This window comes from Rhinolophus ferrumequinum, chromosome 5, assembly GCF_004115265.2.
Source record: "Rhinolophus ferrumequinum isolate MPI-CBG mRhiFer1 chromosome 5, mRhiFer1_v1.p, whole genome shotgun sequence".
Taxonomy (NCBI): Eukaryota; Metazoa; Chordata; class Mammalia; order Chiroptera; family Rhinolophidae; genus Rhinolophus; species Rhinolophus ferrumequinum.
In genome coordinates, this window is record NC_046288.1 from 29,065,117 (window position 1) to 29,078,739 (window position 13,623).

Sequence of the window (13,623 nt, forward strand, 5' to 3'; positions counted from 1 at the left end):
CCTGTGGGGTCTAGTGGCACAGTCTCCCTGGACTCCTAAGCTGGATGCTATAGGAGTGTCCCTTGTGTGGGTGGTGTGTGCCTTCCTGTTGTAGTTGAGTCTTGATTGCTGTTGGCATGACAGTGGATGGGATTAACTCTCAGATTGACTGGCTGTGGGGTTTGGCCATGTCCACTGCTTATGGGCTGTTGAGCAGGGGGCTTACCTCATGGAGATGGATTTGCCCTATTGGGCTCTGGTGCCTGCCAATACCAGCCTTTTGGTGTCCTGCTTGTGGAGCTAATCGGGTGGTGTTCTGTTATGGTTTGAAGCTGGCCACAAGGTGCTGGTTCTAGGGCCTCTTAGGATGGGTTTCTGTGCCGGCCAAGGTCGGTTGCTGCCTGTGACTGGTCTGGGGCTACCTGGTTGGAGCTACAAAGCCATCTGTGGTTGGTCACTAACTGTGTTGGACCTGGAGGTGTGTGGGAGATTCCATGCTGGGAACCAAGGCTGGCTGTCACTAGTACCGGGCCTGATGCAGCTCAGTAAAATGCCCAGGGAACCCCAAGGCCTGCCACCTCCTGTCATCTGTCCATAAGTTTCAGCTGCTGAAAGAGCCTTGGGTGGTATAGGAGTTTGGTGGGGTGAGGTCTCAGGGATTCACCAGTGTGGGGTGAGTGGTATTCAGTGGGTTAATGCAGATTCAGATTTGATGCCAGTTTTCAGTCTGGGTCCACTCTGCAAAAGGCTCAGAGCACACCAAGGCCAGTTGCCACCTCCCTGGGGCATGTGAACCCCAACAGTTGTTCAAGAAAGACTTCAGCATGGGCTAACACTGGATACCTGCAGGCCCTGGAAACAGCCTGCATTGGTGCATGAGTTGGGTAGGGCCAGGTATCAGAAAGTCACCAGTGTGGGACAAGTGGTATTCGACAGTTTAAGGCAGATTCAGATCTTATCCTAGTTCTAAGCCTGGGTCCACCCCACAAAAGTTTTAAAGCACTCCGAAGCCAGCTGCCACCTCCCTGGAGTCCACGGACCCCAGAGAGTTGTCCAAGAAAGACTGTAGCACGTGCCAACACTGGCTGCCTGCCAGCCAGGAAAAAGCCTCTGACATTGTGCAAGTTGGGTGGGGCAGAGTCCCAGGGTGTCAGCGGGGTGGAATGAGCAGAACTCACCAGGCCAATTAAACTTCAGGTTTGTCCGTGTGGGGGATAGGTCAACACAGGAAAGATGGCGCCCACCATCTGGCTACAAGGGAGGAGGGCTGAATGCATGGGTAATGGTGGCTTTCTCTCCAACACTTGATCTGAAGCCACGCAACTCGGTCTCTTCCCGTATGTCTGTGGCACCTCCCGAGTCTCAGTCTCTCTGCCAGAGCCCATGGTGAGTGCCTGATTAGTGCCAAGAGAGTGTGAGAGTCTGTATGTGGGGCCTTTAAGTGTACACCTGAGTTTCCAGCTGCTTTCTCTCTCATCCAGTCAGATGGAATCCCTACTGCTGTCACAACCAGATGCCATGGCAGCTCCTCTTCCCATCACTGGTTCTATGGGCTGGAGAGCCTGGTGTGGGGCTAGGACCCCTCACACTTTGGTGGGGGGATCACTGCACCTGAGATATCACTCCTGATTGGACCACCACATGTGAATGTTAGGCCAGCCCATTTTGCGTCTCTGCCTGTCCTTCCTATCTTGGGGTGGCTGCTGCTTTATATCTTGAGTTACAGAACTTCTCTTCGGCTAGTTTTCAGATGGTTTTCCAGGTTGATTGTTCTATAATTTAGTTGCAATTTTAATGTGGTCATGGGAGGAGGCAAGCACAGCCTTCACCTACTCTGCCATCTTCACCAGAAACCTTGGAGTTTTATTTTTAAAACAGGGATACTTTCATTGTCAAATTTACAGATGCCAAATAATATGATGAGATATCACCCATGAACTTTATATTTTTAGTTTAGAGTATAAAAATTGATCAATATGTCTGAGCAATAACCTTTTTAGCTATAAATACATAATATATGTATACCAGGATGTTATCATGAAATAAACGTATTTTAAAATTTTACTAATTACGAGTCTGTTATACATAGCCAAGGCCTGTTATGGAGTAAACGAATGGAATGATTCTCTTTGTCTTATTCTATCACATATGAGTACTCTCCTCTCTGTTTCTCCCTCTCTGGAAAAGACATATATTCAAAGATCTTTCACTGATTTGCTGCTGCCATCCCTGAGTAAATCTTCCATGGCTTGAGGTCCTTGATAGAGCCACCCTTGTGAAGTTTTGTTTTCCCAAGCCTCATCTTTCTCTAAGAGCAGATAAGAAAGTAAGTGTAGATCTGGGACCATGTCCTGGTGTCTGTGAAAGAGAAATAGAGGGAAGAATAGAGGGAAATATGGAAGAATGCGGGAAAAGGAGGATAAGCAAAATAAAGATATGAGATATGAGCATTGTGGACTCTTTACTATGTCTTCCCAAAAGAAAAAAAAGGGGAATAAAATTAAAGTCTTCAAGAATGATTAAGCATGCCTCATTCTATTAAAACCCTGTTTTAGTATAATACAAAGAAGAAAAAGCAGATCTTTTCAGGTTTGCAAACCTGATTTCTTAAGAATCAAATTTTGAATTTTAAGTAGGCCAAGGTTACTGTCTTTAGTGTTTTCCAACATCTTTCAGGATGTTGAACAAAGGAAACATTCCACCTATGGTATTAGTAGTAGCAGGGATAATAATACCTCCCATTAATTGAGCACCTGTTATATATACTAGGCATTGTTCTCTCTGATGTTTCTAATGTATCTATCATTATCTTCATTAGAAGACAAAAAACCTGACGCTCAGAAACTTGTCCAAGCATAAGAAATGGAGGAACATAGTGTGCTTAATAACAATATGCTAATTCAACTACAATGGGTATTGAGTTTCTTCAACCATAATTTATTTCCCACACATCAATAAATCCAGATCTCTTACTTTGTGTAGTCATGTGCTGTTGAAGGGCTCTGGAGATCATTCTATATCTAGAAAGAAATACACGCCATACATGGCAGTTGAATATTTTTATTGGCTTTCCAAATGGAAATTTCTAGGCATGTGTTTACAGGTGAAATGCTGCTATACTCTTGGGTTAAAGTTCTTGACAAAATAACAATGTGGAATTCATAGTTGGTGCTTAATAACCATTTGAGCACACAACATTACAATCCTGAAAGAATCCTAAAACTTTAACATGAGTAAAATTTATTTTCTTCTTCATTGGACTATATAAAAAGCATTTCGCTGGAGTGAATTTTTGGTCTATTTGTATAATTCAAGTAGGGACACCCTCTTCACTTGAACAGATTTGGGATCGATGGTTTTGGACAAGTTGATTGTCAAGGTAAATATGAATCATTAAAAAAAGTTCTCCTTACATCTTTTTCTGCAGTCTAGATATTGTAAACCATCACTCACACATCTTTAGAGTTATATCTTTTCTCATCAAGTCCCAATCATATAAACTAATTTCCACCTTGTTTATGCCTGAAGTCAGGCAAAAGTGATTTAAAAAAGCATATATAAGATAGCAAAACTAAGTTGTTATTTGTAGCGTAAGTGTAGAAGAGGTACAATAACAACATTATTTGGAAAAGGCGTACAATAATAGCTTATCACCGTGGTATAATTATAGAAAGTTCAGCTCCAGCTTTGGGAACAAATTTTAAAAATTTTATCTTTGGAGTAAATTTGTGAAGAGAATATAAGCAACATGAAAGGGTTACAGAGTTTGTATCTCTTTATGCACAAAAGTATGCATAGGGTCCAACAAATCAAATTGTTGGAATTTGCCAGTATAAGTAATAGATGCTGTGAGCCTCCCAGTTTTCGTGATGGTAAGCAGCCAGATGGCTCCAGTCATCTTTGCAAAAACACAGGTGCCAAGTCTCTATGGGCAGTTTCATTTTCATGTGTGTCTTTGGAGCCAGGTTCTTTGCTGGTGCGTGCCAGGCTCCATTCCACTGTCCCCTTGATGGTGAGGCTCAGCATAAGTGGAGACTGTCGATGAAAAAGGAGTTTCCAGCTTTAGTTCCCAGCAAACAGCACATTGACATGTTGAATAGAGGAGAGAGAAGCTGTTGGGGAAAGTTAGTTTTTAGCACCTGAGTTTTGGAGCAGCTGCTGACCTCTTGTACTTGCTTTAGGGGCAAGCCACGGTATCAGTGAGCTACATACCGATCTGAAGCTAAAGAATGTGAACACTATTTTGAATTTGCTTTGCATTACCAACCTCTGTCAGTTCTCACTGATCTGGAATTTCAGTAGGTCTTTGCTTGGGCCTAGATAAACGGCTGCCAGTTGTCTAGCCTGTTTCATTTCCTTTAGCTATGCTTGCAAGAATATTGGCTCTTTAAGCAGGTCACTTGGTTTTCAAAATAAATAGGAGGTGAAACTTGGTCATTATGATAATATACAATATGATAATATCGTATGTTTCCAAATGCCTCCCTTTTGACAAAAGCAATTTTGGAATAATCTCAACTGGTTCATTTCCCTTTATCATTTTTCTTAGTGTAATAAAAACTTGCAAAGAAGTTCAATTATGGGAAACAATTAAAAATTCAGATTGCAAAGAGAAGACATGAGATTTGACTCAAACAGGTGCTGGCACAGATGGCCGCTCACAAGTGCTGACTTTATTTACAGCATTTAAACACAGACAGATAAATTGACAAAAATGTTTCTAGATTTCATAATGTGCTGAATACACAAATTTAGCCGTAAACTTACATTAACTTGTAAATGTTTCAATTTAAAACCTGACCTCCCAAGTCACCACTAGCTTTAAGAAGACCATTTGAGTGGCCTGTCATTTGCACACTTCTGTGAATTGATTATTTAATCTTTGCTGTTGGTTGGACATGCTTTGTTTATTGCCTTGATCATTTAATGACTGTCTTTATTATTAAGGGGGGGGAACTCTCTCATGCTAAATTGTATGTAGGCTGATGGTTAGATATTTCCAGCTTTGTTGTCCTTCCTTGAAGGATAATTATGCTGCCTATTTCTTACTAGCCTTGGGGTGAGAGGCATTTGATGAGAATAGCAAAATAGATGACATGAAACCCAAATGAAATTGTCTTTAGGCCGAAGCTAATGATGCTCTGCCATTGATGAAAACTATCTGGAGAAACCATAGTATATTTTCAGCCTGCATCATTCTGTCTCAGATGTGGTCTAAGATTTGGCATGCGTGCACCAAATATTAAAGTCATGATAAAATGAGTATTAAAGGGTATCAGAAAGTGAGGACTAATATGCATTTCTAAATTGGTTTGTATTAAGGTACTGATTTATCTATATCCCTGTCTCGTTTCTGAAGGGCTGAAAGACTATTGGCAAAGGCAATTGAAACCAGTTCTATATTCATCAAGGAAAATATTTCGAAAGTAGAAGTATGAACTATTGCTTTCTGTATTTGTGCACAGGATCCATAGAAGCGTGGTTTGTTGGGTAGATCATAAGAAGGCGCCTTACTAATATGACACTCTACTCCCCATGATTCACAAAACTGTGTAACTTCCCTGTGTGTGCTTATGTGGTGCAAAATTATTAACAGTCTTGCTCTTACATCTTGAGATTAGTGTTCATTATGTGAATCCTCGGGATACAGTTCATGTTTTATGTATTAGAACTGCAGGGCAGATCATCCCTTGGTACTTGGGGAACTATAATGATTGAATGTAGTTTTTTTTAAGGCTTTTAAATTCTGTGTTGGGATTTGTTCCATCAAAGGATGCAGGGTCATGGGAGGTGATGTGTGTCAATGTGATATGTCATTATTTTCCTTTAACCCACTTACGTGATTTGCTTTAGTATTTTTTTCTTCTTAATTAATGCTTCCATCCTCATCCTTGCTGTGGCTGCTCATGTGTCCTCCTCCTCCTCCTCCTGTCTTCTGCTTCTGACACTAAAGCCCGCAGCCCGCTTGAGAACTCAGTGCCCTGCCTAGCAACCCCCAGCTTGGACGATGACCCCCGAGTGCGGCGCACTCCCAGCGTGGGATGGCTAAGTAAGTCAATGATTGGGGAACGGGCAAGGATGGCGGCGGTGGTGGGCAGTGGGAGGGCAGGACGACTGGGGTCCTCGTTACTGAGTGGAGGGCTTCCTCAAGAATTCCTGAAAGGACCAGGCTTACCGACTCCTGAACTCACGATTACTGGTTCATGCCTTCTCCTACCAAACAGTACAGTAATGATGTATTCTCTGGGTGACCTGCCATCCCGAATTTAACTTCAGTACCTTGTCAGGCGGTGGAAAGAGTCTGAGACGGAGGGCTAGGCCTGGCACTGGCAGCACTCCCTCCATGGAGTACTTCTCAGAATGTGGTTTCCTCATGAGTGGAATGATTCTGGACCTGCTTACTTCAGAGGATTCTGAGGAAGATACTTGAGATGAGATCTCTGAAGGTGATTTGAAAGCATTCAGGTGTTGGGTAAGAGGAAGAACTTGCAAAGTTAATGGTATAAAAACAAAACAAAACAAAATAAAATACCTGTTACATGCTAGAAAGGAAGGAGATGCTATGGACAATGAAAAAATAGCATAGGATAGAATCTTTATTCTTTCAAATAAAATCTTTGTTAAAGAGACGGGATTTAAATGCCTAAAACACAAAGAACATGCACAAAAAACTACATGGACTTTCCCCTAATATTTCCAAATTTGATTATGTGTGACATACATTTTTTTTAGTTGTCAAGAAATCCACCCATGGTGACATTCAGCTTTTAAGTGTTTATTATTACCTTTCTTATAATAAATCTATTGATTTAATTAAGCTTTTTACTAGTTTAGTATGAGGAAATTTTACTTTCCTAGGAAGATGTCTTTCTCTCATGACTAAATGGGGGAACTTTTAGTTCATCCTGAAATGGTGTTCACTGTGCTACATTCTTCCAGAGCTTTCCAGAGTCAATTTGACCTTTTAAGAAACTATATTAGTAATCTCTGTATCCAGTAGGGACATAAACGCACCTGGTGTTTAGAGATGAATAAGTGAGCCTTTGCCTTCAGGGGGCTTTTTCCTGCTAGTGAGGGAGACAGGACACAATGGATAATAATTGTACAATTATTATAATTGTGCTAAGTGAAATGATTGAAAACACACATACACTCACACACGCACAAATAAGATTATGGGAACATGTGACCTGCTTCACTTGGGAGCTGTGATGGTAGAAGAGACTTTTGGAGGAGATGTTTTTTGAGCTAACTCTTAAAGGAAAAGTAGGAGTTTGGTGGTGGGAGAATTGGAGAAAGGACCCTTTATTGAATGATTAACTTTTTAATGGTTTCTGGTAAAGTAGATCTAATTCTACTTGACTAATAATAGATGATTTTAAGCATTTATTCATTCCTTTTCAAGTACAAACACTGAGCTTAGTATTTTATGTAACACATTTTTAATTTTCTGGACAATCCTGTGAAATGGCTATTGATGTTATCCACATGGTACAGATGAAGAAAAGGGGCTTAGAGAGCTTTAGTAACTTGCCCAAGTCACACAGTTTCTAAGTGTCTAGGGCAGGACTTGAACTTTATCATATGGTAGTTTTATCTATAACTTTGATGGGTAGTGTCTTATTGAAATGACAGCATAGGAAATTCACATGGTTAGATTGCCAAAAAGATCTGCTGACCCCACAATGAAATCCTGACACCCATACGATTCTCTCTGCAAGATCATACATTCCTTCTAATAAATTCTTTTTTCTCAGTGATGCCTCTTGGGGAAAAAATAAATTCAGGTCAGAAGTTTAGTTGTTGGGGTTTGGAGTCAGGCAGGATTGGGTTTGAATCCCACATCTGCCTCTTGTTGGTCTGCAGACTTTGGGCAAGTTACTTCTCTACTATAAATTTGGGTTTGTCGACTATAAAATTAAGTTAATCTTACCCACATAGCATTGTTGTAAGAATTAAATTAGAAATGTGTAAAATGTTTAGTATATTACTCAACACTTAATAAGTCTCCCATTACTGTTATTAGCAAAGTGTTTAAAGGCATTCTCAAGAAATTGTAGCTGTTCTTATCCTCTGCAAGTTTTATTTATTACGTGTCAGACATCTAGACACTGAAGTATCGTTGTGGATAAAGCATCAAGAAAATTGACCAAAATGTTCAGTTTGTTGATGATAATGGAAATCTAGTAATTATTTGGAAATCAACCTATTACCACACCTTAGGTCAATCCTACTAAGAAAATACATTTTAGTTATGAGAGAAGATTTTTATCATTGTCTATTTATGTGATATATTCTCTCCTTAAACAAATAGCTTTGATATATAGTCTCAGTCACCTTCTCCAGGGTTCCCTATTACCTACTACATCAATTCAATGAATTTAACGTACACATATTAAATAATGAAGGTGTACAAAGTGGTGTTAAGTTTTGCTGGTTTTAAGCTACCTATCGAACCTCATTTCATCTTTTTTTCAATATGAATCTCTAGTCTAATCAGCTTGTCTTTTTTCTTTTGCTTTATATTGTGATCCTACTTCCGTGCCTTAGCTGATTTCTCTGCCCTTCCAAGAATGCCTTTTCAAGTATACCTATCCAGGACTATTCAGTAAGGTCTGAGTGAAGTTCTATCCCTTTATAGAATAGTTCTAGTAAACACAGATCTTTTCAGTTCTTAAAGTTCTACAGCTCCTAGTGTCTGTGCCTCACAATTGAAGACTTACTACATATTGTTTATGTTGTCCTCTGATGCTTCATTGTTTGTACTTTTTAGTTTCTACCACATTACGAAGCTCCATTAGGGCAGGGGCTGTATCTCATGCTTTTGTGAGACCTCCAGTGCAGCGCAGGTACTTGAAACAAGGGAGTTCTACAGTAAACAATTATTAATCCTTAGCACCTCAGCGTTCCATTAAAAGCAACCAATAACCCATTTTGATCACAGTAAACTATTAACCACAAGTGAATGTTGTTTACATGCAAAAACTGTTTCCCCATATTTCTGCTCATCCTGATCTGATATATTTGATTACCAGTTTATTCTAATAGTTAATGTGTAATTGTTTTTCAAAATCACTGCCAAAAATATCAGATAAAACAGGCTTGTGAACAAGGCTCCAATAATTTAATTTTTAAGTATTAGCAAGATATTTTCGGGCTTAGTGTAACTTGCAGTAACTAACTACGTTTAAAAGGCTACATTTAAACTTGCTTTTGGGGAGAGTAAGCTCTCATCATTTTTACATTGTGTGCTGCTTATCTTAGTTGTCACCTGAGACAGATGTGAGCTTGCAGCTCTTATCCATTTCAAATGCTGCCAAGGTATTGAATTAGAAGTTGGAACACAACCAAACATGATTTCCTCTTACAGATCTCACCGGCAGGTCTGAAACCAGGCCAGGCCACTGAGAACAAAAGAGAAGCGTTCACCTGTGCTTTTCAGAACAAACTAAAGCCCACCTAAATGCTTTGCCACTATTCGGAGCAGACCCTATCTTGATAGATCTAGAATGGCTCTTCTCTGTCGCGCTTAGCTGTGAATTCTGTTTGATGTCAATAGGTGTCATCCTCTGAGCCCTTAGAAATCACTTGTGTCCTTTTCTAGTTACTGGCAATTGAGATCAGCTCTTCAGACTTTTAGGTCTGAACTTCAAAGAAAAAAGTGAGGTTTAGGGTTTTTTCCTACCATCTTCTGCACAATCCAGCATCTGTCTTCACTTTGCTTTGCGTTGTGTCCATCTGTCTAGTTGATAAACCTACCAAGGCAGGGACCTCCTGGTACAGTTCAGTGTTTTGTTTTGTAAGTACTTATCCAGTGTTTGATGTTATTACTATCCTAAGTAATAATATTAGATAATACTGTTTCTTTTTCTTTTTTTAATGAAAACATAGTGGTGTAACTGTAGATTCTTGTTTCACCTTACAACCATGTTACGTAGTTAACATTAGAATTTAAAGCACTAAATTGTAAGTGAGTTTTTTTTGCATTAAAAAAAAAACCTTTTGTTTTTATTTCCTTTTGGGCATTTCTGGAATTAAGCAATTCAGAGTCTTTCAATTGTTGGAAAGTTTACTCACTAAATAAAAATGATAATTTTCTGTGGCACTAAAGTTTTCTTAAAAGGTTTTAGAATTTCTTTAGGAAAGTGGTGAACCCAGAGAGTTCATTTTCATAAGTTTAGGTCAACACCTACTCACTGAGCTCTTACTTTTCCAGTTTCATAGTCCAGTTGAAGGAGATGAGGGAAGTTCACAGGTAACGACGAATGAGAGAGGCAATGGTAAGGTGCAACCAGAAGAGGACGAGGGCAGACCTGTTTGTCCACTCTCTGAAAATGTTTATGAGAAGAATAGATAGGGGAACATAAAAAGAAAATCAAAAGAATAATTCTTCTTAGAGGAGGCAGACTTTTGAAAGGGCCTGAAGGATAAGTTATAATTCCATAAATGAAAACTGTGGGAAAAGCAGATGAGACACTGAAAGGAGATGCTAGTCTGAGAGAAAAGTATAAAAAAGCACCCAAGTTATTGAGAAAGTATAAAGAGTTTGTGTGAGGTAAAGTGAGTTGATTAGCAGAGATGGCATGAGAATGGAACGTATAGGTGTTACGGTGGCAAAGGAATTGAATCGTTTTGTGGAAGGTCTCTTTTTAGCAGGGAGGTAGAATGGTCAGAACTGTGTATTAAGGAAATTAATCTGCCAGGGATTCTTTGAATGGAATAGAATGAGGAAATGCTTAAGGTAGGGAGAGAGTTAGGAAGTGATTACACTGGACCAGATGGAGAGAATGAGGATCTGGGCTAAGATTGTGACTGTGGAAACGGAAAGGAGGGGATAATGCAAGAAATGTTACAGAAATGGCATCTGCAGGACTTGGCAACTGGTCAGATGTTAGGGGAGGAAAAGGAAGGAATCCAGGATGCCTCAGGTTTTGAGTTTGAAACCATTCGTGGAAAAAGTTGATGGGATTTACAAGCATGACAGTTCAGATTTCTGCACCTATTATGCATGCTGTGGTCATCTTTGAAGATAATATTTCACTAAGAGATTTTTAGATGATTTATCATGGGCCAAGACACTCTTATATTTCTGCTTTGTTACCACATTCTCACCTTAGTTTTTCAGATCCATCTAAACCTAACTTAGGGGTGGAGAATTACCAGTACACACACAGTACAGCGCTTTATATGGCCTAGTGAATTTACAGCATTTTCATGTTGATTCCAAGTATTTTACCTTCCAGCCCTCTGTTCCTGTCTTCAGCAGATTCAAAACCTGGGCTTGTTCTTGACTGGAAATTATTTGAGTCATTTCTTGTACCATTCTTACATACATTTTTGGCCTTTTTAAAGGCAAAATGAAATCCAAGAACAATTTTCAAAATTCCCTTACTATAGCTTTTCATAGTCATAAATTTCAGAAGACTGTAGGAAATAAAATCTTTTGGCAACCTGATGTCTACTTTTCAGAAAACTTAACGCTATCCAAGAATGTTACAATATTCTTCAAATGCAGACCGTCCTAACCATTTAAAAACACAAAAAGGGGGAGTTAGTTACTCTTTATCCTGAGCTTCTGAAAGAGGCCTCATTAGTTATTTTATTGATAATCTAATACAGTATTTACAATGAGCTAAAGTATATGCTGGTTCTAGAAGTCTATAAATAGAATCCAAGTGAAGAAAAAATAAGAACCTAGAAATTCTGTTATATGTCAGAGCACTGGAGAGTTGGAGGAGATTTCAAGAGGCGCAGATTTAGAAAAACGTTGACAATCTGCTGGAATTATAAAATAGAGTTTTTTCCCCCAGCAAGTAGGGTTTGGGATTTGTGAACATTCTGACTTATACTTGGCAAAGTGGGGATATATGGATTGTGTTCATATTCACACTCTTCATCTCATCACCACATCTTTCCCTTTTCCTGACCTTCCTGTTTCTTACCGTCTTCTCCCTTCTTTCAGACTTGGAACCTGAGAGTTACCTTTGACATGCACTCTTTCTTCCCCTCTACCCTGAGTGAACCACTACATCTCTTAAATGTTACCTGTGTACTGTTGCTTGCCTCTGTCTCCTTTCTAGTCCTACTGTCACTGCTTTTGTTCAGGTCCTTATTTCCTCTTGCTTAATCCAATTCAATAGCCTGTTATCTGGTGTCACTGTTTATGGTTGGACATATGCAACTGCATCCAACACTTTGCTTTCCAGTTGATCTTATACTTGGTGGATGAATTACCTCCTCAGGTGGAAATGGTCAGTGGCAGCTGTGCATCTCAAACAACATCCAAACCCCTGGGCCTAGAATTCAAGGCCCATTGCTGACCTAGAGTTGAGTAAGCAGCATTTCATGCTACGGTATTTCCTGTTATCTACACTGTATTTCAACAGCTACGTACCATTACTTCAATTTGCGAGTGTCTTTGCCCTGGACATTCTTTCTACTTGGAATACTCTCCTTCCTTCTGAGACTTTTCTGTCAAAATTATGCCCATCCTTCGAGGCCTACATTCTCCTTGAAACCTTCCCAACGTGAGGTACTCTGTACTGACCTTGAACTCGGGAAGCACCTTTTTTGAGACTCCTCATAGGACATTTATTTCATTCTGCTTCGTGTTATACTGTGTGAGTACATATGCTATTGCCTGTACTAGCTATACATTTCTTAAGGTCAGGATCTGAGTCTAATTCATTTAGGTACGTCTATTGCAGGGATGGACAAACTATGGCCCATGGATCAAATCTCAGCTGCTGCCTGGTTTCGTAAATAAATTTTTTACTGGAAAATAGCCATAGTCATTTGTTTATATATTGTCTATCGCTGCGTCATGCTACAATGGTAGAGTTATGTAGTTGCAATAGTGATCGTATGGCACACAAAGCCTAAAATATTTACTAGCCGCCCCTTTACAGAAAGTCTTCTGACACTTAACACTATAGTACTGGTTCTCAAAGTGTGGACTGGGGAGCCTTGGGTATCCCTGAGGTTCTTTCAGAGGGTCTGAAAGGTCTTAGGGTTTTCTTTATATCATTCAGCCAAAAATAACGTGTCTCAACAGATTGAGCGCAGAAGCAGACATGAGAATCCAGCAGTATTTCATTAAGCCATACATTAAAGAGATTTGTAAAAATGTGAAACAATGCCATCCTTTTTGCCATTTTCTGTTTTGAAAAAGTTATTTTTCATAGAAAACATTATGTTAACATGTAATGGGTTTATTAATGTTATTTAAAATTAATAGATGAATTGTTTTAAACTTTAGTTTTCATTTCTAATATGGTAAATATTAAGAGATATAACCCAGATAAACACTTAATTTTTAAGTATATAAAGGTATCCTGAGACCAAAAATTTTGACAACTCCTGCTTCGTTGTGTCTAGTAGAGTGCCTTACACATAGCAGTAATGTTGAATGAATGAGTAACAGGACCAAATGATCAAATGTAAAATTAAAGCACAGTGGTAATAATTGAAAGCATGGAAAAGAAAGTATAGGAGCCATTGCGAAATGATGTCTACCATGTGTTTGTGACTTTGATCCTCTCTTTGCCTCCAGAGAACATTGATGAGGCATAGTGGAGTGAGTGTGTCAGAAGAAGAGCTGGTCTTCCTGACCTTCAGTCTTTGCTGCTTTTATGACAACTAGTA

At 39.4% G+C, this 13,623-nt stretch overlaps 1 protein-coding gene across 11 annotated transcripts in view; it reads left to right on the forward strand.

Annotated features, from left to right (window-relative positions):
• The window catches only part of SLC4A4 (solute carrier family 4 member 4), a 348,583-nt gene that overhangs the window by 184,302 nt on the left and 150,658 nt on the right, over nucleotides 1–13,623 (forward strand). For 6 of the 11 annotated variants that reach the window (XM_033105862.1, XM_033105858.1, XM_033105861.1 and 3 more), the window contains one exon: nucleotides 5,933–6,028. The exons of the other annotated variants lie outside the window; for them this stretch is intronic. In XM_033105862.1, the coding sequence (XP_032961753.1) occupies nucleotides 5,933–6,028 (96 nt within the window). The remainder of the gene's footprint in view (nucleotides 1–5,932; nucleotides 6,029–13,623) is intronic. 11 annotated transcript variants of the gene reach the window in all.